Here is a 23,219-nt window from a genome sequence, read left to right on the forward strand (position 1 = left end):
GAGATGGTCATCTAGTGAGAGTGAGATAAATTTGATGGATTGCTTAACTACTTCACTGGAACCTAATAGCATTTATTGAAAGATTTAGGAGGCCCTCCCTATACTGAGTGATCCCCTTTATGGAAAACATATGGAAAAAACATAGAAAAGGTGAGATGAGAAAGTGGGTTTCAATTTGCATAGTTGGAAGAGATACTCCCATGTCAATGAGAGCAGAGACTTGTCAAAGTATTGTGGTAGCTTATGAAGATTGTCTACATGGGATAGAAAAGTTGGGATTTGCTTTAGTAATAGTAAAAGAAGAGTTTTCTATATCAGTGGGATCATAAATCCTTTTAAGTACTGAAGTATTCTATAATTGTATATATCAGGCCAAAATGTTAAATAATACAAGATCACCAAGCTCTCAGCTCTGCAATGCTGCTCTTAGTTTTTTTTTAAGCTTTTATTATCTGCATCCTGCCCTAACATGCTTAAACATGACATTTATAAGAATGACCTTGTAGTATGAAGAGCAGGAGGTGAAAAAAATTAGTTTTCTCATCTGGCCCTTCTAGTAAGTTCTGAGTATTCTTTTATAATTTAATATGAAAGTATTTTTTTTCCTTTGGGAAGAGATTAAATATCATTGATATATTTTCAAAACCTCTGATTGATAATTAAAATTTCAATGAAAACCAACATTTTATCTCATTTTCCATAAACTTCTTGGCCTCTCTTTTCAACTAAAAGAATGGCATAAATAAGACTGCTGATTTCCTTAAGTGCTGTATGCACAAATCAAATTACTCCTACCATGTGCTTGTAAAATAAAATGCTACCATTTTAAGTCCCTCAAGACTTCCTGTCATCTTTTTAATTTGTCAGCTTTTTAAATTTTTCAATTTCAACATGAGTTTTAATAGCACATATGTATTAAAAAAATCTTTCTTACGAGGCTTACTTTTGGGTTTTTCTCCTATCTTTTAAAATCTTAGAATATAAATAGCTATGAAACATGTTTCAACAACAAGGTAGGTAAAATTTTCCATTTGCAGCCACATTAATAGAGAACATCTGAATCCAAAAAATAAAAAGAAAAGAAATCACTTTCCAGTTAGGCGTCAGTGTAATGTGCATAAGCTCCAAAGGTTTAAATTTCCATTGTTGTAAGTCCATTGTGCTTCATGTTATAAATAAGAAAATTGCCTTGTGACAGCTAAAATTCAGTAGCATTAACAAATTTTTGCAACTATCACTGTAGAAATTAACCCATCGCAACATTATTTCCTGTGTCCCCAACTTATTTACTACAATTAACAGAGTACTGCAAATGCTGTACCACCATGGCAGACATGCTGATACAGCGAGACAAACATGATTCCTATTCATTTCTGTCTCCTCTCCTTTGTCATCCTCACCCTGTTCCTTCCCAATTATTCTCTCCAACTGAAGATAATCTTTCAGGTTGCTTGAAGAATGTGTAACAGGTACCCCAAAGTACTCTTTGTAGCTATTATGTTTTCATTTGTGATCTTCTCAACCACGAAAAACAGCTGTAAATTGTTCCCAGAGCAAAACCACTCAACATCTCGGCACTTGGTTGTTTTTAAGTTTGCAACAATAGGCACTGTTCACTCCCCTCGATCTCAGTTCTTTATTCTGCAATCAAGCAGGGTAGTGATGAAAGGCTAGTCACGGCTCCCCCCTGGTATCAGTGCAGTGGCATGTGATGATTCACATGGGGTGTGTTTGATCCAAGAAAACCCAGTCTCTGCTTATTTTTCCTTTGTTCTGTCATCTGTGGTGGGAGGGGGGATGGGGAAGGAAACAGAGGGAGAAAGAGATAAAGAGATAAGCTGATTTCCTCAACTATTAATGAATACTATTGAGCTATAATAGGCATGGCTTAACTTTTTTTTTTTTTAATATCCATGCATTGCTAGGTACCACAGAGAAGCAGACATATGACTAACCTTAAAGGGATGTGTCTACCAACATTCGAGCCTAAGGCTAAGAAACAGGAGACAATGATTCCTTTAATATATAACTGTCTCTCATGAAAGTATAAGAAAAAATAATGGAGATAGGACCACACTTATAATTTCATTAGTTTAGGGATATATTAGTATAGATCAATACCTTTTCTGCAACTTGCAGAAGTTAGAGTTGCCTCATGGCCCTGAGAGTTTAAGAAGCACTAAGAGCTGCCAACCTCATGCATAATATGTGACATGTATAACCCAGTTCTTCCTGATCCTGAGGAGGACTCTGAGTTTGCTAGGCCAACCTACCTCACTGTAATACAGTATCTTAAGAAGAATAATAACAGCTGTCATTAGTAATATAGTGCCATGCAAGAAGGGGTTGACTTGTATAACTGGAACACAACCAATGCTGCTCTGCTTTCTTGGCTAATTACAGCCAGAAAAAATATTATCCATCAAGACTCAAGCTTGAACTGTTTATTTAGTATTAACTTTTTCCAGTCTTTGAAAGTAACTCCCTGGAGGGTAAAGAGCTCAAAACTATTGCAGAGCTGCAAGTAGCTTGATGCACCTGGGGCTGGGCCTCAAATGCTAACATCCTCAGGATGTCATTTCACCTCCAGAGCAGTGCACATCCCACCTCACCCCTCCCACCCATCCCAATGTCAGCAATCTGGCCCTAGGTTCCAACGCATTCAACATCTTGTAGCTAGCATACCTCTTCTGGTATTGATCAACCCTACCACAGAACCAATAAAGTCAGCCCTAGCTCTCCCCCAATATACTCCTCTAGACTCCATTTTCATGTTACTCTCTTAGAGCCTTCTATGTTGTGACACAGTAGAAAAATCACTGGATTTAGATCCAGGGAATCTGAGTAACTTTGAATAAATCACTACAACTATTTGAGCCTCAGGTCTCTCTCATCTGTAAAATAAGGGGATTGGATTAGATGATTTCTGAGGTCTCTTCTAGCTCTAAATCTATCATTGTAGCATCCTAGATCTCTTCTCAGATGCTTTCCATTTTCTGGTGCTTACAAACTCAAACTTTCTCTTGAAGAAAGCACATCTTTTGGTACCCTTTCCAAGACTAGATGTTACTCTCACACCCCCCCTGACACACCAGGACAGATGAAGGAGTTTCTTGTTCCCCCTGGTATTTTCAGACCATTTCACTTGGATGGAATGTGGTGTCATCCACCAAGATGGCAACCACCTTTCTTCTCCTTTAGAGGTCATGCCCTCATGTCTGAACTCTTGTTGCTGACATCTACGGAACAGGTCATTCTCCCTCCTCTCTAATAAGTTAAGAACCTGCTTCATACTCTTTTCCTTTACCCCAAAGTATAGCCTCTAAGGTCCCCAACTATCTCAATTCCTATGACCTCTGTCTCTAGTTTACCTCAGCCTTGCAGAGCAATGGTCATTCCTTGGACTACCTTTTCATCTCTTCACCATACCCTCATCCCTTGCTCTAGCTCAGCTTAATATCCCCCATGTACTCGAATTCCTACTTAAGGTTTTACACTGTTCTCTTGAAATATGTGGTCTTCAGATGGAGCTTTGGTGTTACTAACCAATGCAGAAAGTCTTAATCAGGCCTAATTTTGTTTCATTCATTGTACTTCGATGAAAAAAAAAATCCCTTTTGATAAAATTTTCTTTGTAAGAGTTTCCTGGCCTCCACTCCAGGCATGTTCTACCCATGTTGTGAACACTTACCTGTTCCTTGAGCTCAGCTAGCTGACCAGACAACTGTTTGACCAGACTCATGGTTGATTCCAATTTCTCTTGCAGATTTCTAATTTCATTTTGCTCGCTGTCACTTTCATTGCTAACTAGAGACATGGCTCGCATCCGAGGAAACCAGTCCAAGTTCTTCTCCTAGAAACACATATCCAAAATCAAGCATATAAGGATGTGTCCAGGGTAGAGAGTGCGAAATTTTAGAGGCAAAAAAGAATGACAATTTCTACTCATTGTAGTGAACATTAGACCAGAGTTTGCTCACAGTATCAAAGTTAAGGTGTAAGTGTTTGGTCTGACATTGATCCTGTCACTGTCAGGCAAACAGATTGCAAGGGATTAAGTAAAGCTCCCTATAGGGTGGAGGGGGAGGAAGCAGGTGAGTGCCATGAGCCCCAAGGCTCCCCGTGAATCTTAATTGGATTCTGATGATGTAGAGTCTAGTCTGGAGGCTGAGAGAGGAGATCCAAGTATGTGTGGGTACAGCAGTGAGCTGTTTCCTGCCCCCTGGCAATGGCAATAAAGGCAGGAGCGTAGGATGGGGGAAATAAAGGAGTGGCAACACAAATCATCTCCACTTTAGTCAGCCACCCACCTAATTCTACCCCCCACTTGAGTAGTTCTGTCTCTGAGCTCAGTTGGGGGAAGAGAAAAGTGGCAGGGCATGGCCTCAGGTCACTCAAACATTTGATTCTGCTTCATTTAGAAACATTTCATTATAGCCCAGCAGGTTTCAGAGTTCAACTTCCCCAGAACACAAGGAGACTTTCTTGGGGGGAAAAGTCTAATTTTTTCCAAGGTGGGGGCAGGTGGGGAGAAACTGGTCCAGTAGTGGCTCATTACCCCCAGCTCTTTCTGATGGCTTCTCCTTGGGAACTCTGCTGGCCTATTTGTAGAAACTGTTGACTTTGGGGATATTTCATCTATTGACAGCCTCTGAGGTAAAAGACATGTTTCTCTCCTTCCACAGAGCCCACTACTGTTAAATGTTATTTTCTGGTGGCAGGAAATACTGCTGCTGTGGCCAATTGTCCTTCATCTGCAGGTAATTTAGAGAAATCAGAAGCTTGAGTTGGACTCACACAGGAAAGAGATAGGGCTTAGATCCATAATTTTATTGGCATTAGACACTTCTGGGGGAGAAATTCTCTCTACCAGTTCAGCTAGGCATCTTCACTGCAACTTAGAATTGAAAGCCCTACCCAAAGCCACTCTGTGTAAGAGGTGGGACTTGAACCTGCTTCTTTGTGGCCTCTAGGCCATCTCTCTATCCATTATACGACACTACCTCCCAGGCATATAAAATCATGCACAAACCTGCAATGAAACCGAATGCAACAAAACTGCATTACATCTATACATGAAACTCCCCATCTTGGCTATACTGTATAGATCCTTTCCAGCCTAGCTGCTCCTGAGACACCTACTACCTGAACTCCTGCTTCTGATCCAGACACTGCCTTCTGCCTTTGGCTCTTCACCTCAGTACCTGACTCCATTTCTGTGCTCTGACACTTCTGGCCCCAGTGTCAATTATTTCCCCTTCTCCACATTCATACTGAATTACTTAATATCTTATTCCTCCCATGTCCCAAAGCCATACCTTTGCACTGGCTGACCATCCCCTACACCACTCCCCCCAGCCTGTTCTCCATGTAATGCTCACCCGCCTCATCTCTGTCTCCTGCATTCTTTGGTTTCTTCAAGAATCAACTAAAATCCCAACTTCAGCATGAAACAGTTTTGCTCCCATTCCCATCCCCCTAAGTCTTCCTTCTGAGATTACCTTCCATTTACCATGAGTGAGTGAGTGAGAGAGAGAGAGAGAGAGAGAGAGAGAGAGAGAGAAAGTGTGTCCTCACAACCACCCTGTGAGGTAAATGCTATTATTAGTATCATCTCCATTGTACATTTAGGAAAACTGAGTTGAAAGTTAAATGAATTGCCTAGGGTCTCGCAGTAAGCGTGTGAGGCCAGATTTAAAGTCAGGTCTTTCTAACTCCAAGCCCAGCACTCTATCTCCCTTACCATCAAGTGCTTACCTCTCTTTCTCACTCTCACTCTCTCACTCTTACTCTCTCTAATTTATATATCTTGAATGTACAAAGTTATTTGCATGCTGACTACTTCATTAGAATGTAAGTTTCTTGAGGGCAAGGATCTTTTTTGCTTTTTTTTTTTTTGTATCCTCAGGCTTAGCACAGTGACCAGTGTTTAATTTTTAAATTGTATTTTTAATTTATGGAACAAAACAAGCATTTCCATAATGCAGTACAATAAAAAAAAGATGATTGTACACGAAACTGCAAATCTACTACACATAACTTGCTATTCCTTTCAAATATTGTAAATTCCTTTTTTTTTCCTTCCTTTCCTCTCCCTGCCCTAGAGATGGCTACCATAAGACACAAACAGGTATGTATTTGTATGTATATATAATTATTCTGTACATACTTCTATTTATTGGTTCTTTCTCTGGAGGCAGACAGTGTCTTCTTCATGTCCTTTATAGTTAATTTAGGTATTTATAATAGGCAAAATAACTTATTTGCTCAAAATCATTCTTAAAACAATATTGCTGCTATTATATACAATATTCTTTTGGTTCTGCTCATGTTGGTTTTCATTATTTCATGCAAGTCTTTCCATGTTTTTCTAAAATCACTGAGCTCATCATTTCTTAAAGCACAGTAAGTAGTATTCCATCACAATCATATATCACAACTTGTTCAGCCATTTCCCAATTGTGACATATAAAAGGGAGAATATTCTGGTAATACTGGAAGGATAAACTGTAGAATGTAGAGAGCCAAGGCATAGAAACAGGTAAGGAGTTTACTGCAATAGTCCAGGTAGAAGACAAGAGTAAAATGGACCAAGAATGCAGGTAGAACAATTATCTTAATCAAAATGATGGGATACCTCTTCCTCTGAGACAGAATGGAAAGAGGAGAGATCCTGGGCAGGAAAGTTGAGGGAATTGCTATAGGATAACCTCAATCTTCTCAATTAAGTAGTCAGTCTGTCAACAAACATTTACTGTGCACCAGTAACTGTGTACTCATTTTTCTCCAGTGGCTCCCTGATGCCTACCTAACTTTTGCCTATCACCCAAAGCATTTTCCACTGGCTCAACATATTTTCATCATATTGTTCTCTTCCATATACTTATCCTGTGGTATATTTATACTGGAACCACTGTGTGTCCTCTGAATGTGCCCCACTCTTTCCTGTCTCTGTCTCTGCACATCACCCATAATTGGAATGAATTCCCTTTCTTTCTTCACCTATTGTACTTAATGTTTGTTAGGCTGAAAAATTGGAACTGCAGAAAGGAAGACAATCCCTCCTTCAGAGCTGTCTGCACAGATGTTCTCATTCTGTGGGGTGCAGTCTCTACTCCTTAAGTCTTCTGGGTCCCACATAAAAGAGGATGGGGATCCCTAAGACAGTGAGCTGGCACCAGCTCTGGCCAGACTTCTTCGAGGAAAGTAGGAGTTACCACTTACTGCCCTTCTCTGATGCAAGTACTGGAGGCATGTAATGATTACAAGCATCTTTTTGGTTTAAAAAAAGGGAGGGGACAGGTTATAAAGGAAATAAACTAACAACATTGGAGGAAATATGACAAACAGAGTTTAAGGCAGTATCCTAAGGCATACAGCAAGTTTCCCTAGTTAAACCTACGACCTCTCTTCCTTTTTCATGTTTTACTGGAGATTTTTAAAGTTGTCAGCATCCTCTTCCTTCCTTCTTCCCATTCCTCAGGGAGAGAAGCCTCTTCCAAATTGTTAATCAGAATAAAGCAATGGGTCACTAGCTGTACGTGTCTGAATCTTCATTCCTAAAGAATATATTTCATTTTTAAGGGTTTGAAGGAAGGACTCTTGGGTAAATTCCATTTTGGAAATATATAGCAAAGCATGAAAAAAGATGTAAAAAGCTAGAGAAACAACAAGCTGTTACAATGAAAGGAGTATACAGCCACACAGCACTTGTATTTCATTCTATATGTAGCAGAGAGCTACTGAGGGTTTCAGGCAGGGGAATAAATGGTCAAACCTGTTCATTAGCAAGATCATTTTAGAAACCATGTGAAAGACTGGAGAAAAGTGAGACTGATGACATAGAAATCAGAAGAGCATTACAATAATTCAGATTAGAAGTGAAAAGATTTGAACTAGGGTGGTGGTGGTACCAGTAGAAAAAAGGGGTTAAGATGGGTAGCATCTAGAAGAGAGTTTTAGGAATAAGAAGACTTGTACATGTTTATTGACAGCAGGAAAGGAAACAATAGATAGGGAGACTGGAGAGAGTGCAAATAATAATAGGTCAATTTGCTAGAGAAGGCAGTAGTATGGGGTCTGGTCTTGATGAAGAGAATGGCAACTTCTTTATCAGAGACTGAAGTAAAGGAAGAGATAGTAGGAACTGTGAAATATGGAAAGAATAGAAGAGAATGTTCACAGTGAATTGCATCTATTTTCTCTGTAAAATATGAAGGCTCTTCATTGGAGAGGGTGTGACAATGTCACCTAGTCAGTCAATAAACAGTGTAGTGCTGTGAGATGTTTGAGGAAAGAAAAGGCTTGGAAACGCTTCTGTGCTAAGTAGGAAAGGGAATAAAAAAGGAGGTGATATTAAGAAATGAACATTTGTAGTGGGTCCCATCAGCATGAATGCTAGAACCTTATGTGGTATATTTTCTGTTTTGTTAATAAATATGTTTGTAATTTTCTGGACTCACAGAACTATAAAGAAAATTGATAATACAACACAGAAAAATATCAGAATGACCAGAAAATAAAATGTAAACTATTAGCATATTTGTAATTCTTTTGTACATAGGATTTAGCATTTAATTATGGATGCTTGTTTCATCTGCAGTCTTGGTTATTTTTACATTCTCTTTTCCTTGACATGTCAAATTTAAACACATTACCTTGCCACCTAAAACTCCCCTTCCCCTTAACTTCTTTATTTCTCTTAATAATACAACTAACCACTCAATATCTTTACTTAAAACTTTGGAGTCATTGGCTCTTCACTTTCCCTTTACATTTAATCAATTGCTAAGTCCTGTGGTTTCTACCTCCACAATATCTCTTCCATCCGTCACCTTTGTTCTCCTCCCACTGAAACCACATTTGGTCAGACTGTTATTCCCTCCTACTTAGATAATTGTAATAACTGGCCTTCCTGTTTCTTATTCTATCTCTTGTCTAACTCATCTTTCATGAACTCTCTCTTCTTCCATGTCAAAGACACTACCATTCTTCTAGCTTTCCAAGTGGATAATGTTGGGATTATCCCCAATTTCTTATCCTGTCTCACACCACTTATCTAATCATTTGCCAAATTTGCTGTTACTACCTCCAAAACATCTTTCATATTCTCTTCTCTCTAGTTAAATAGCTAAAACTTCAGGGCCTTATCCTCTGCATCATACAAACAACAAAAGTAGTGTGCCATCTACAATTATAATTCTTGTTTTGAAGAACACTTTGAACTGCTTTGTAAAACCCCAGAGTGTCTCAGAACTCAGTCCAAGAAACAAAGTGGAAGAGAAAGAGTTCATACTAAAGAATTTTAGTTACACCTTTGCTTTATAAATGGAAAGATTGAACCACAGAGGACATTCACTGGTCTAAAGGATGTCACTGGCCTTACCACGTTGATCTTTAAATGTGTATGCTACTCATCATAAGAGTTCAATTTGTTCTCTGGTTTCTCAATGTATACATGTGTAGCATGTCTCATGGATATACACATGACAATTAATGGTAAAGTCCTCATTTTGGTTAGTACTACCTCATTTTCTCATTTCATGGAGAATGAAAATATTTGACTACAGGATGGTGTGAAGGGAAGTTCTGAAAAACTGACCAGCAAATGAAGGTTTCAAGTTCTTTAAATGCAAAAAGCCTGGGATATTTTAGGAATAAGACTAACTAATCATATCTGAGTAAAATCCCTTGAAGGGACAAATAGAACCTCTCAATTTAAAAGAAAAATAGTGTCACCTTGATGTACTTTTATGTATATATCATATATCATGATATATAATATATTACACACACACACACACATATATATATATACATATTATGTATATCCTGATAGAATATAAGATCATTAATAGTAGGAATTATTTGTGTGATACTTTGTATATCCAGTGCCTAACAAAATGCTTGGCATAGAGTAGCTGCTTAATAAATGCTTACTGATTCTGGAGAACATAAAGACTATCAAGTTTAAGTTAAAACATTAAAAAAATACATTTTAGAAAAGGGTTCATATGATCCTTAAAGGCAAAACTAGGAATAATGGGAAAAGTTGCAGAGAGAACAATTTAGGCTTCATATAAGAAATTTCCTAACAATTGTAGTTTTCTAAAAGTAAAATGGGCTGTGTTGGGAGAGAGTGTATTCTGCATCACACCAAGCAAAAGTTAGATGACTATTTTTCCAATATGCTTCAGAAGGGATATTTTTCAGATATTAGCTGAAATAAGTAGTTTTGAGAGGTTCCTTATAACTTTCAAATTCTTTTATTTCATTTTATATTTATTCAACTTTAGATTTATTAAAAATATGTTTTATTTTAATAATTAAATTACATCATTAGAACTAGTAACTCAATTGATTTTAATATATGTGATTACCTGTTGTATATATCATTTAGGGAAAGCAACAGGAATTATAAAGTTCTGAGAGCACAATTAAGATCTAGAGCTGGATAAATCTGAGAGAGGAAATGTACTACCTTCTGATTCTTTGATGTCAATGTTTAATAATAGACCTTCTGGAAAAGACTACCATTAAAATATATGGAAATATTCTACTCAAAAATAAGACTTTTTTCCCCTTCTCAATCACTTTTTTACTTATAAAATTTTTAGCCTATAGGTCTCGTGTCTCTTTATCCTTCCTGAGATTTGTTTTGCCAATCCTATTGGTTAGAGTGAGAAATTTACATGGTAGTTCAATTTCCTCAGAGGTTATACATTTTACATTTTATTCCCTTTTTCTTCTTTTTTGAACATTGGATCCAAGTAGCCCAGATTACAATTAGTAGGTTTTGTACTGAGAATGGAAATAACATGATCATTAATATTATATCATATGGGCTAACATTTTATATACCATTCAATATGTTTTAAAATGGGGCTTACATTAAGTGAAAGATAAAGTTTCTGCTATAATAATGATTTTATGTTAAGCAAATTATTAGGAAAAAGAAAGATACTTGTGGAAGCAGGTCAGTTTGATTAATCTTATGTAAAGGCAGTGGAGGAAAGGGATGCCTTCCTGCACATCACAGCTTACCTTGGTTTTTCACTGTTTCATTAACCACAGAGATTGTGACTACAATTTAGCAAGTTAAAAGTAACTAAGGGAAGAAAAACACACCAGTGTCAGAGTTACAAGTACGGTACTGTGTGTCCCACTGATGCTCAACAGATATTAACTAACAGAGGAAGACAACACAGAAGTCGTATTTTGCTTTTAGGTTGTTTAGATCCAAGACCACTTTTTGCTAGATGGAAGTATATGGGCTATAAAATGTATTCTTAGTTGAAAAAAAGTGAAGGGTAGAAGATACAAGAGAAAAGATCAGATTACATCCTTTAAAAATTAAATTTCTATTCAACTATCAGAGGAAACCAGAGTTGCTGGAAAACAAGTTTAGAAAATTTGGGGCAAACATTTTTTTTTAAATAAGTTTTTATTGGTCTTCTATCTTTTTACATCACCATAGTTCTCCCTGCTCTCCCTGTTTTTACCCTCCACAGAAACATCCCATATAACAAATAATATTTTAAAGATACACACACACACACACACACACACACAAAAGAAAAAGGGAAAAAAAAACTAGAACTGGTCACTAGATGAAAAAAGTTGTAAATAAGTACAATATATAACACTTATTGGATCTCCCACCTCTTAACTTATAAGAAGTTCTTCTTATCTCTTCTTTTGAGCCATGCTTGTTTGTTTTTAGTAATATTGAAACCATTCACTTTTGGGTTTGTTTGGATTTTTGGTGGGTTTTCTTTCTATTTACATTGTTGTGTTCATTGTGTATATTGTTTTATTGACTCTGCTTACTTTACTCTGCATCACTTCAAGTAGATTTTTCCATGCTTTCCTACATTCATCAGTCATCATTTCTTATAACATGGTAAAATTCAATTGCATTCACATACTACTATTTGTTTAGCCATTCCCCAATCAATGAATACCTCTTTGTTTCCAACTTGTTGCTATCACAAAATCATCCTACATTTTTTTTTTGTATATATCTTCTTACCAATGGCTTCCTTGGGGTATGGGCAATGAATTTTAGAAAATGGGCGGGAGGTAGTAGTTAATCCTGAGGTAATGCCCAGATCATGTTGGGTCACTACACCAATCCAAAAACACTACAATAACTCCTCATTAATTATTAAATTCCAAATTCCTTGGCATGGTAATTAAAGCCCTCTTCCCATCCTACGTTTGGTTCCAACCTACCTTTTCAGTATTAGCTCACACCACCCTCCCTTCACATAGTTTATGATACACTAAAAGTGTACAGTTTTCTGTACCCCACATATGTCATATACTTTTCCAGCTCCATGACTGTTAACTTCATCATTGCCTAATGTATTTCTGGAATGAGATGTCCTCTCTCCTTCATCTATTCCTATTGAAATTCTATCCATTGTTCAGGGCCCAGATCAAATGCTATGTCTTCATGAAGTATGTGAGCTATACAGTTTTACTGCATCATATAGTATGTGAAGGGAGGGACAGCTAATATAGTGAGTGACAGATTCAAGACTCAAAACATCTAGACAGCTTGGAAAAATGGGCCAAATCTAGTAAGAGTAAATATAAAGTCTTGCACTTAATCCGTTAACAAGCATTTATTGAGTACCTATCATGTAATAAGAACCAGGATTCAAAGACAAAAGCAAAATAGTAATTGCTCTCAAAAAGTTTACATTCTAACCAGAGAAATTCAACATGCACATATGTAGGTATATGCAAAATGTATACAAAGCAGATAGAAGATAATCTTGGAAGGACAGAAGGTAGAGAAGTAACTAGCGCCTTGGGAGATCAGGAAAAAAACATCAACTGCATAAGTATAGGACAGCACAGCTTCTAGAGTGCCAGGCCTGGAATCGGGAAGACTCCTCTTTGTGAGTTCAAATCCAACCTCAGACACTTACTATGTGATCCTGGGCAAGTCACTTAACCCTGTTTGCTTCAGTTTCCTCATTTATAAAATGAGCTGGAGAAGGAAATGACAAACCACTCCAGTATCCTTGCCAAGAAAACCCCAAATGGGGTTATGAAGAGTCAGACATGACTGAAAACAACTAAACAAACAGGATAAGGAAGATTATCTAGAAGGTAGGTTACATAAAAATGTTGGGGCAAATTCAGTATGATTCTATGGTGTAACATGACTTCTCAAACACTATGCTTTTTCTTTACATTTATTTAAGTATAGTGTACACATCACTCAATAATGGGAATATCTAGCATGAAGCATAATGGGGGAAAGGCATGCCTGAGTCAAAGATCACAAGACATAAAATCTACAGTCACACAACCCTGATACTCTCATTGAATGTATTATGTTCAAGCAGATATTTAATGACCATCTCTTAGGGATGCTATAGAGGGAATTTCTGCTTTGGGATAATAGCTGGATTAGATGATGTCTGAGGTCACTTCTATCTTTACAATTCCAGGATTCTGTTTTGGCCTTAACCAACACAGAATGGTCTGCCTAAGTTTTCCACATGAAGATATGTGGGTTTCCTAGGGCCCCCCCCCCCGCCCCGCCACAGTCATCTGTCTGGAAAACTCCAGGTAACTTTGCCCTAAGCAACCTTAAAAATGGAATTTGGTGATTCAAATTGCACTCTGCTTCAGATGACACAATGTAATAACCATTTTGTGATTTAATCATACACAATAATTTTGCCCAGTGCAGATTCAGCTAATCCACAATTTGATAAAAATTCATACTAAACTACAAACCAAAATAGCTTTTCCACAAATCCTGTTTGACACTTTAATATCAAGATCATGTATGATAACCAATCTCCATTGTATAAAAATATAAGGAAAGGAGTTAGGAATTGGGATGCATCTATGTGCAACTAGATGCATAACTGAAGGAAAATAAAAAATTGATAGCAATTACAGATAAATATTTATGTAGAAAAACCCACTAAAATACTGCCCATGGTAGATTGCTAAATCAATATCTTTGTAGCTAGTAACCACCAGAAATCTTTTTACCACAAGACCAAGATTGGAATTGAAGGATAGAATTAGAGCTTGTACTTAGTAACTGCCTTTGTTCTGATACTGGGGCTGTTGATGTTTGAACTCAGTTATTTTGAAGGTTACAGGGTAATTTATACAGTATAATAGGGAATTGGGAACATTTACTAAAATACTATATATTTATTTTTAAAAGGATACAATTTTAATTAGAGAAAAAATATCAATACTATTAAAAACCACTAAGCCTTAAAATACCTATAGTACCTCTGTAAAGGCTATTCTATAGTTATCATCACACAATTTTATGTTGTGATATGTTGTACTTTTAGCTTGTAAATTAGCCAATTTTTTCAGCTCATCTGATTTTCTGATATTTACTTTTACTATCCTCTCCATTGCTTAAGTTATTTGTGATTCTTTAGCTTTCTCAAAATTCGTGCTGGGCAAGAGGAAGATAATATGGATGACTTAAATAGTGACATCTTATTGATTATGTTGTTGTTCATAAGAAAACTGAAAAAAAAATTTGATGACTGTACTTGTGTGAAGTGTTGAGTATTAGATTAACTAATACTATTCAAATATTATTCAAATAAGTGATGTAATCAATATACAATTTGGCATCCAGATCACCTAGTGGGGGAATGCAGATATAACTAAGGAACATGATTATAATATTTTTCACAAAGCTGGATTGGAAAATGCCCAAAGTAGCAAAGTGAATCATCAATGAATGAATCTTTGCAAAGTAGTGACTCAATACGTATAAGACTTGGTAGACTTTAGTATACTTCTAATATATTTAGATTCTACTTTTTATTGTAGTTATTTGTGTGTTTGTTATACCTACCCCTTAGATTATAGACTTTTGAGATTGCATGCTGGGGTGGTGTTTTATTTAATATTCCTCCCCCACCGCAGCATCTAACACAATGTTCTCTGGACATGGTACATATATACAGTCAATTTAATTGAATTCAATCAATAGAAAGTTCAAGTCCCACAGCCTTTAGAAAATTAGTATACCACTCTGCATTGGATGCCTGAAGCCACTATCTTCATTGACTATCTTTAAGTATTTGTCACTGGGAAGAGGAATAACAATCTTTTTCTGCTTGGACCTGAAGGGAAAATCTCAGAGTAATGGGCAGAAGTTGCAGAGAGGCAAATTTAGGTTGGATGTAAGAACAACCTTCCTAACAGAAGGGAACTTAAAAGATGGTGGACATCCAGCTTCGTTGGAGGTTTCCAAGCAAAGGGAAGTTGGTCACTTGTGCATGGAATGTTGGAGAAGGAATTTTCTTTTAAATATAGTTTAGACTAGGTAGCCATGGAGCTCCCTTCAAACTCTGAAGTTTTGTGATCGTATGAAAATGTTGCCAGAAGGACTTGTTATAGAAATATCTCAAACATTACTCAATAGGTGGTACCTCTGTTTGCTCAAGACTTTCTCTTACTAATTTCTTGGTTTCTAATCTTATCAACTACTCTGTTAGTTCACCAATGAACTCCTTACACTTTAAGACTTCTGAAAAATTCAACTATATATGTTATGAATGGCTTCAAAAATCCTAAAGATAATTATCAATTAGCTGCTATATGGATAACTGAGTTCTAAAAATACTTATTCATGAAGACATGCAAAAGTCTTAATGCCTTCACATATCCAGTGCAGAGTGGAATACTAACTTTCTAAAGACTGTAGGACTTGAACTTTCTACTTATGAAATTCAATTAAATTGACTGTATATATGTACTACATCCAGAGAACTTTGTGTTAGATGCTAGGGTGGTGTAAGGGTTATGGGATTTAAAGATCTTCCATGCCCCATTGGACTTGCTGATGTGGCAGGAAGGGGCGGAGCAAGAGGAAGCGGAAGCCAAGCTAGAGTTCCTGTAGTGGCTAGCAGTGGTAGCGACGACGGCGACAGCAGCAGAGGCAACCGCAGTGGCAGCAGCAGCACGAACCCCTTTTTGAGTCAGCCAGAATTTCTGCTAAGGACTCCTGCTGAAGACTGCCAGGGGCCGGAGCTGCTGGGAGCGCGCTTCCTGGATGCTGGGTGGTTGCTGTGAGTGGGGAGAAGAGGACCTTTGCCTGAGGTAGCCTGTTCTGTTTTAAAGGCTTGAGAATGTGGGTGCTTTCTACTTTATCTGCCTGTGCCAATTTCTTAACTACTCTGATGGCTTTGACTTTCTGGTTTTGGGACACAGTCTTTTGGTATTTTAATAAATGTTCCAGCTTTATCGCCCATATAGAAAGCCTGATATATTTTGTGATGGATAATTACATCATCATATCTGTAATTTCCGTAGGCATTGTGAATATTGCATTGCTGATACAGGTGGGGAGGGAAAATATTAAATAAAACACCACCCCAGCATGCAATCTCAAGAGTTTATAATCTAGGGGGCACATATGACAAATGCACAAATAACTACAATAAAAAGTAGAACCTAAGTATATTAGAAGTATAACAAAATTATTATTCAAAGTTCACAGCAGGAAAGGCTCCCACCTTCTAAAACCATTTCATCAGTATAACTATGAATTGCCCTGAACAGTTGTCAAGATAAGGATTAATGGTGATGTGTTCTTGGAACATAGTAACCCAAGTAGCTATGCTTGTTGAAACATAACTCTGGTGGGCAGAAACCCAAGCAGCTGCAGTACCACGAGTGGAAATGGGACAACTTCAGGAAGAGTGCATCAGAGAAACTTTAAGAGACATTGAAACTTCAAGTGATAAGAAAGAGCTCTGAACTGCTGTGAATGCTATGGCAGAAAGAATGACAACCTGGTGGTCAGCAAGAAGAAATTGGAAGGCTCTTTTTGGGAAAAAAAAGATATTTCTAGGTAATCACAAATTGAAGAGGCTGAACTATAAACACCACTAGACTCTGCAAACAGCAATTATAGTCACAAACGAGTCTTTATATGCATGCAGTGTGGAAAGAACTGCTGATGATGCAGATTTTGTTTTCATTTATTTACCCATTTTATATCACTCAATGATGCTTCACTTTTCATTTTTAAGACAAGCCATTAAAATATAAGGATTTTCATTTATCACAGAAATGGGAACAATTCTTAAGGATGAAACTTAGTATAAAACTCTAGACACAAGGTAGAACCTTCCAGATAGAACTCCACAGAGTGCTGTGACTGGTAGACAGAGAAAGCTGCTTGGTGTTTTCACCCCCACTAAAGGCCTCACTAGTCCAATCTTATTCCAATGTGTCATAGACATGATCCTGGATTCATAAAGCTATACCAATGGAGGACAAACTCTAACAAATCTTACCAAGGTGAAAAATCTTCTTTATATGATACAGTTAGATGGTACAGTGGATAGAGCACTGGCTTGGAGTTAGGAGACAAATTCAAATCTAGTTATAGACATGTATGAGCTAGGGGACCCAGGGCAAATCACTTCACCTCTGTTTGCCTCAGTTTCATCATCTATAAAATGGGGGTTTTGATAGCACCTACCTCCTGGGGCTATTGTGAGGATCAAATTGGATAATAATTGTAAAGTGCTTAGCACAGTAGTAAGTGCTATTTAAATAGCACATAGTAAGTGCTATATAAATGTCAACTATTATTATTATAGTCTGACCACTGAACTATAATCTGTTCTACTAGGTAAAACTTCACTAAGTTTGAAGGGATTCATTACCAGGTTGGTCTCAGGAAGTTGAATTTTTTTGACCATACCAGCTTTCAATGATTACTTACTAATGGGGCAGGCTGGGAGGCCACAGTGCTGCACACAGGGGCAGGCTGGGAGGAGGCCTGACCAACAAGTAAGGCAAATCGTCCCACCAACCACAAGGGCCACTACCAGGACTATCACCAAAGGGCTGGGACTGGAAAGAGCAAGGTAAGAACCAAATGCAGGGCCCCTGTCCAAGATAGCAAATACTCCTGGGACTACCACTCCATAGCCCAGAAATTAAAAAAAAAAAAAGCCCCTATCAGGACCTCCAAGGACCAGGATGGCAGAGTAAACCCAGTCGGCTCCAACTCCCCCCCCCACCACCACCACCCTGAAAACACAGTAACTATTGCCCCACAACAGTAAAGGCTTGGGAACCCTAGAGGAAGGGCGTGGCTAGGGCCCTGCCTCATAATGGGTAGAAAGCAGACTACAAAGACTCTGGAGTCCTACTATCCTCAGAGGGAGGAACCAAATTCAGAGGGAGACAATGTGGACTCCACATCCACAGCTGAAACATCAACAGGGAATGGGTCCCAAGCACAGAAAGTTCTCCTAGATGACCTCAAAAGGAACTTTGAAAACCAAATGAGAGAGACAGAAGACAAAATGAATAATTCTTTTAAAATCAAAATTGCAGAATTATAAAGACATTATAATGAAGAAAACAGCTCCTTAAAAAGAAAAGTGTGATATGGAAAAGGAGCTCCAAAAACTAACCAAGGAAAATGATTTGCTAAAAACCAGAATCAACCAAATTGAAACAAATATGTCTATGAGGAACCAAGCATTAGTCAAACAAAACAACAAGAATGAAAAATTAGAAAAAGAGGTAAAACATCTCAAAGAAAAAATAACTGACCTGGAAAACAGATCCAGAAGAGATAATCTGAGAATCATAGGCCTACCAGAAAATCATGATGAAAAATTGAGCTAGGACAACATTCTCCAAGAGCTCGTTAAGGAAAACTACCCTGTGATACTAAAACCTGAGGGTAAAATAGAAATTAAGAGAATCCACCGGACACCTGGTGAAAGAGATTCCAAACTGAAAAGTCCTCGAAATGTTGTGGCCAAACTCAAGAACTACCAGGTAAAAGAGAAAATACTTCAAGTGGCCAGAAAGAAACAATTCAAATATCGAGGAACCACAGTGAGGATTACACAGGATTTGGCAGCCTCTACACTAAAAGATTGGAGGCAGCAGAATTCAATTTTCCGCAAGGCAAAAGAGCTCGGGTTACAACCAAGGATCACCTACCCAGAGAGATTGAGCATATTCTTCCAGGCAAAGAGATGGTCAGTCAACAATGTAACAGATTTCCAGACCTTCCTGATGGAAAAGCCAGAGCTCAATGGAAAATTCAACCTCCAATTACAAGATGCAAGAGTGACATAGAAAGGTAAACATGGAAAACACACACACACACACACACACACACACACACACACACACACCCTGTTATTTAATATGAGCAAACTGTTTATAGACAAGTAGAGGGTATGAGTATAAATTACACGAAATTACGATTAAAAAATCTTTTTAAGGACTGCAATGGAAGAAGAGGAATGAACGAAGTGGAAAAGGATAAATTATGCCACACAAAGAGGCATAAAAACAATATAGCAGAGGAAAATAAAGGAGGGAGATGAGTATTATATGAGCTTTTCCTTCATTGGGTCTGGTGCAAGGAGGGAATAACAACCAGTTAAGCGTAGGAATGTATGGAGAAGAGATGCAAAATGTATCATATTAGAGGGAAAGAGGGGAGGGAGAGGAGCTTCACATGAGATTTGTTCCTGTCACTCTTGATGTGAAGAAGAAATAACATACTGCATTAAGTATAAAAATATCCTACAGGCAGTAGGAGAAGGAAAGGGCTATGAAAGGGGGAGGGTGGTTAGTAGGAAGAGAAGAAGTAAGTGGGAAGGAGAGGAAAAGAGAGGGGGGCTGATAAGGGAATACTGAGGGAGGCGGTGGAAAAAAGGAAAACTATTAAGGAGGGGAAGGGAGAAGGGGAGAAAAAATATAAGCATTAAAAGGGGAGGGAATAGGATGGAGGGAAAGAAACAGATAATAATCATAACTGTGAATGGAATGAAATCTCCCATAAAATAGAGGTGGATAACAGAATGGATTAAAAATCATAATCCTACAATATACTGTTTACAAGAAACACACCTGAAACAGAGGGATACACACAGGGTAAAGGTAAAAGGCTGGAGTAAAATATATCATGCCTCAGCTAAAGTAAAAAAAGCAGGGGTAGCAATCCTTATCTCAGATAAAGCAAAAGCAAAAATTGATCTAATTAAAAGAGATAAGGAAGGAAACTATATCCTGCTAAAAGGCACCATCAATAATGAAGCAATATCATTACTTATATGCACTAAGTGGTATAGCATCCAAATTCCTAGAGGAGAAGGTAAGGGAATTAGAGGAAGAAATAGATAACAAAACTATACTAGTGGGAGACCTTAATCTCCCCTTCTCTTAGCTTGATAAATCCAACCTCAAAATAAATAAGAAAGAAGTTAAGGAGGTGAATAGAATTTTAGAGAGAGTAGGTATGACAGATCTCTGGAGAAAACTGAATGGGGATAAAAAGGAATTTACTTTCTTCTCAGTTGTACATGGCACATACATAAAAATTGACTATGTACTAGGACATAAAACCTCACAATTCAGTGCAGAAAGGCAGAAATAATAAATGCATCATTCTCAGATCACGATGCAATAAAAATCATATGCAATAAAGGGCCATGGAAAGACAGACTAAAAACTAATTGGAAACTATTTAATCCTAAAGAATGAGTGGGTCAAACAAGAAATCATAGAAACTATCAGTAACTTCATTCAAGAGAATGACAATAATGAGACAACATACCAAAATTTGTGGGATACAGCAAAGCCAGTTCTTAGGGGAAGCTTTATATCCCTGAGTGCATACATGAATAAATTAGAGAAAAGAGAGGTAAATGAATTGGGCATGCAATTGAAAAAGCTAGAAAAAAAAAAACAAATTGAAAATCCCCAATTAAATACTAAATTAGAAATACTGAAAACCAAAGGAGAGACTAATAAAATTGAAATTAAGAAAACTATTGAATTAATAAATAAAACCAAGAGCTGGTTATGAAAAAAAAACAATAAAATTGATAGGCCCTTAGTCAATATGATGGAAAAAAAAGAACGAAGAAAACCAAATTATGAGTATCAAAAATGAAAAGGGTGAACCTACCACCAATGAAGAGGAAATTAAAACAATAATTAGGAATTATTTTGCCCAGTTGTATGCACATAAATTTGACAATCTTAATGAATTAATTAATGAATTAATCTTAATGAATTAATTAATGAATATTTACAAAAATATAGGTTGCCCAAATTAACTGAAAAGGAAGTAAATTACCTAAATAACCCCATCTCAGAAAAAGAAATTGAACAAGTCATCAGGGAACTCCCTAGGAAAAAATCTCCAGGGCCAGATGGATTTACTAGTGAATTCTATCAAACATTTAAAGAACAATTGATTCCAATACTCTACAAACTATTCAGGAAAATTAGGGAAGAAGGAGTCCTACCAAATTCTTTTTATAACACAAATATGGTACTGATACCTAAATCAGGAAGAGATGAAACAGAGAAAGAAAATTATAGGCCAATTTCCCTCATGAATATACATGCAAAAATCTTAAATAAAATATTAGGGAAAAGACTACAGCAACTTATCACAAGAATAATACACTTTGATCAGGTAGGATTTATTCCAGGAATGCAAGGATGGTTTAATATTAGGAAAACCGTCAGTATAATTGATCATATCAACAATAAAACTATCAAAAATCACATGATTATCTCAATAGATGCAGAAAAGGCTTTTGACAAAATACAGCATCCATTGCTATTAAAAACACTAGAAAGAATAGGAATAAATGGAGCCTTCCTTAAAATAATAGGTAGCATCTATTTAAAGTCATCAGCAAGTATTATGTGTAATGGGGAAAAGCTAGAAGCATTTCCAATAAGATTAGGGGTGAAACAAGGATGTCCACTATCACCTCTCTTATTCAATCTGGTACTAGAAATGTTAGCAGTAGCAATTAGAGAAGAAAAAGAAATCAAAGGAATCAAATCAGGCAAAGAAGAGACCAAGCTATCACTCTCTGTGGGTGATATGATGATATACTTGGGGAATCAAGTAAAAAACTACTTGAGACAATAAATAAATTTGGCAAAGCATATAAAATAAACCCACATAAATCCTCAGCATTCCTGTATACTTCTAATGAAAGTCAACAGCAAGAGATAGAAAGAGAAAACCCATTTAAAGTTACTGTAGACCTTATAAAATATTTGGGCATCTACCTGCCAAAACCAACCCAGGACCTATATGAACACAACTACAAAACACTTTTCACACAAATAAAGTCAGATCTAACTAATTGGAAAGACACCAATTGCTCATGGCTGGGTCGAGCTAATATAATAAAAATGACAATTTTACCTAAATTAAATTATATATTTAGTGCCATACCAATCAGTTTACCAAAAAACTACCTTATAGAACTAGAAAAAAATAGTAACAAAATTCATTTGGAAGAACAAAAGGTCCATAATATCAAGGGAATTAATGAAAAGAAATGCTAGGGATGGTAGACTAGCTATACCAGATTTTAATCTATATACTATATACTATAAAGCAGCAGTCCTCAAAACTACTTGGTACTGGCTGAGGAATAGAGTAGTGGATCAATGGAATAGATTGGGTACACAAGACTCAGCAGTCAATGACTATAGTAATCTACTGTTTGATAAACCCAAAGACCCCAGTTTTTGGGAAAAGAACTCACTATTTGACAAAAACTGCTGGGAAAGCTGGAATATAGTATGGCAGAAACTGGGCATAGACCATTATCTAACACCATATACCAAAATCAAATCTAAACAGGTGCATGATCTAGGTATAAAGGCTAATTCTCTAAGCAATCTGGGAAAGCAAGAAATAGTTTACCTGTCAGATTTGTGGAGAGGGGAAGATTTTATGACCAAACAAGAATTAGAGGGCATTATAAAATGCAATGTGGATAATTTTGATTATATTAAATTGAAAAGCTTCTGTACAAACAAAGCTGATGTAACCATGATTAAGAGGGAAGTGGAAAATTGGGAAAGAATTTTTACAACCTCTGTCACTGATAAAGGACTCATTTCTAAAATATACAGAGAATTGAGTCAAATCTATAAGAATACAAGTCATGCCCCAATTGATAAATGGTCAAAGGATATGAAAAGGCAGTTTACAGAGGAAGAAATTAAAGATATTTATAAGCATATGAAAAAATCCTCCAAATCACTATTGATTAGAGAAATGCAAATCAAAACAATTCTGAGGTACCATATCTCACCAGTCAGATTGGCTAAGATGGCAAAACAGGAAAATGACAAATGTTGGAGAGGATGTAGACAAATTGGAACACTAATGCATTGCT

The 23,219-nt window shown here is 37.0% G+C and overlaps 1 protein-coding gene across 2 annotated transcripts in view; it reads right to left on the bottom strand.

The window, feature by feature from the left end:
* Positions 1 to 1,568: 1,568 nt before the first annotated feature.
* Positions 1,569 to 23,219, bottom strand: part of LOC138175799 (inositol 1,4,5-trisphosphate-gated calcium channel ITPR2) — a 529,022-nt gene continuing 507,371 nt past the window's right edge. For both annotated transcript variants that reach the window (XM_069106292.1, XM_069106291.1), the window contains 2 exons: positions 3,692 to 3,853; positions 1,569 to 1,780 (listed from right to left, as the gene is read on the bottom strand). In XM_069106292.1, coding sequence (XP_068962393.1) covers positions 1,694 to 1,780; positions 3,692 to 3,853 — 249 coding nt within the window. In that variant the 3' untranslated portion in view covers positions 1,569 to 1,693. The remainder of the gene's footprint in view (positions 1,781 to 3,691; positions 3,854 to 23,219) is intronic.

The sequence above is a fragment of the Petaurus breviceps genome, unplaced genomic scaffold (genome assembly GCF_028583685.1).
Source record: "Petaurus breviceps papuanus isolate PSGF00001 unplaced genomic scaffold, PetGlider_PUasm1.0 79, whole genome shotgun sequence".
NCBI classification, from domain to species: domain Eukaryota; kingdom Metazoa; phylum Chordata; class Mammalia; order Diprotodontia; family Petauridae; genus Petaurus; species Petaurus breviceps.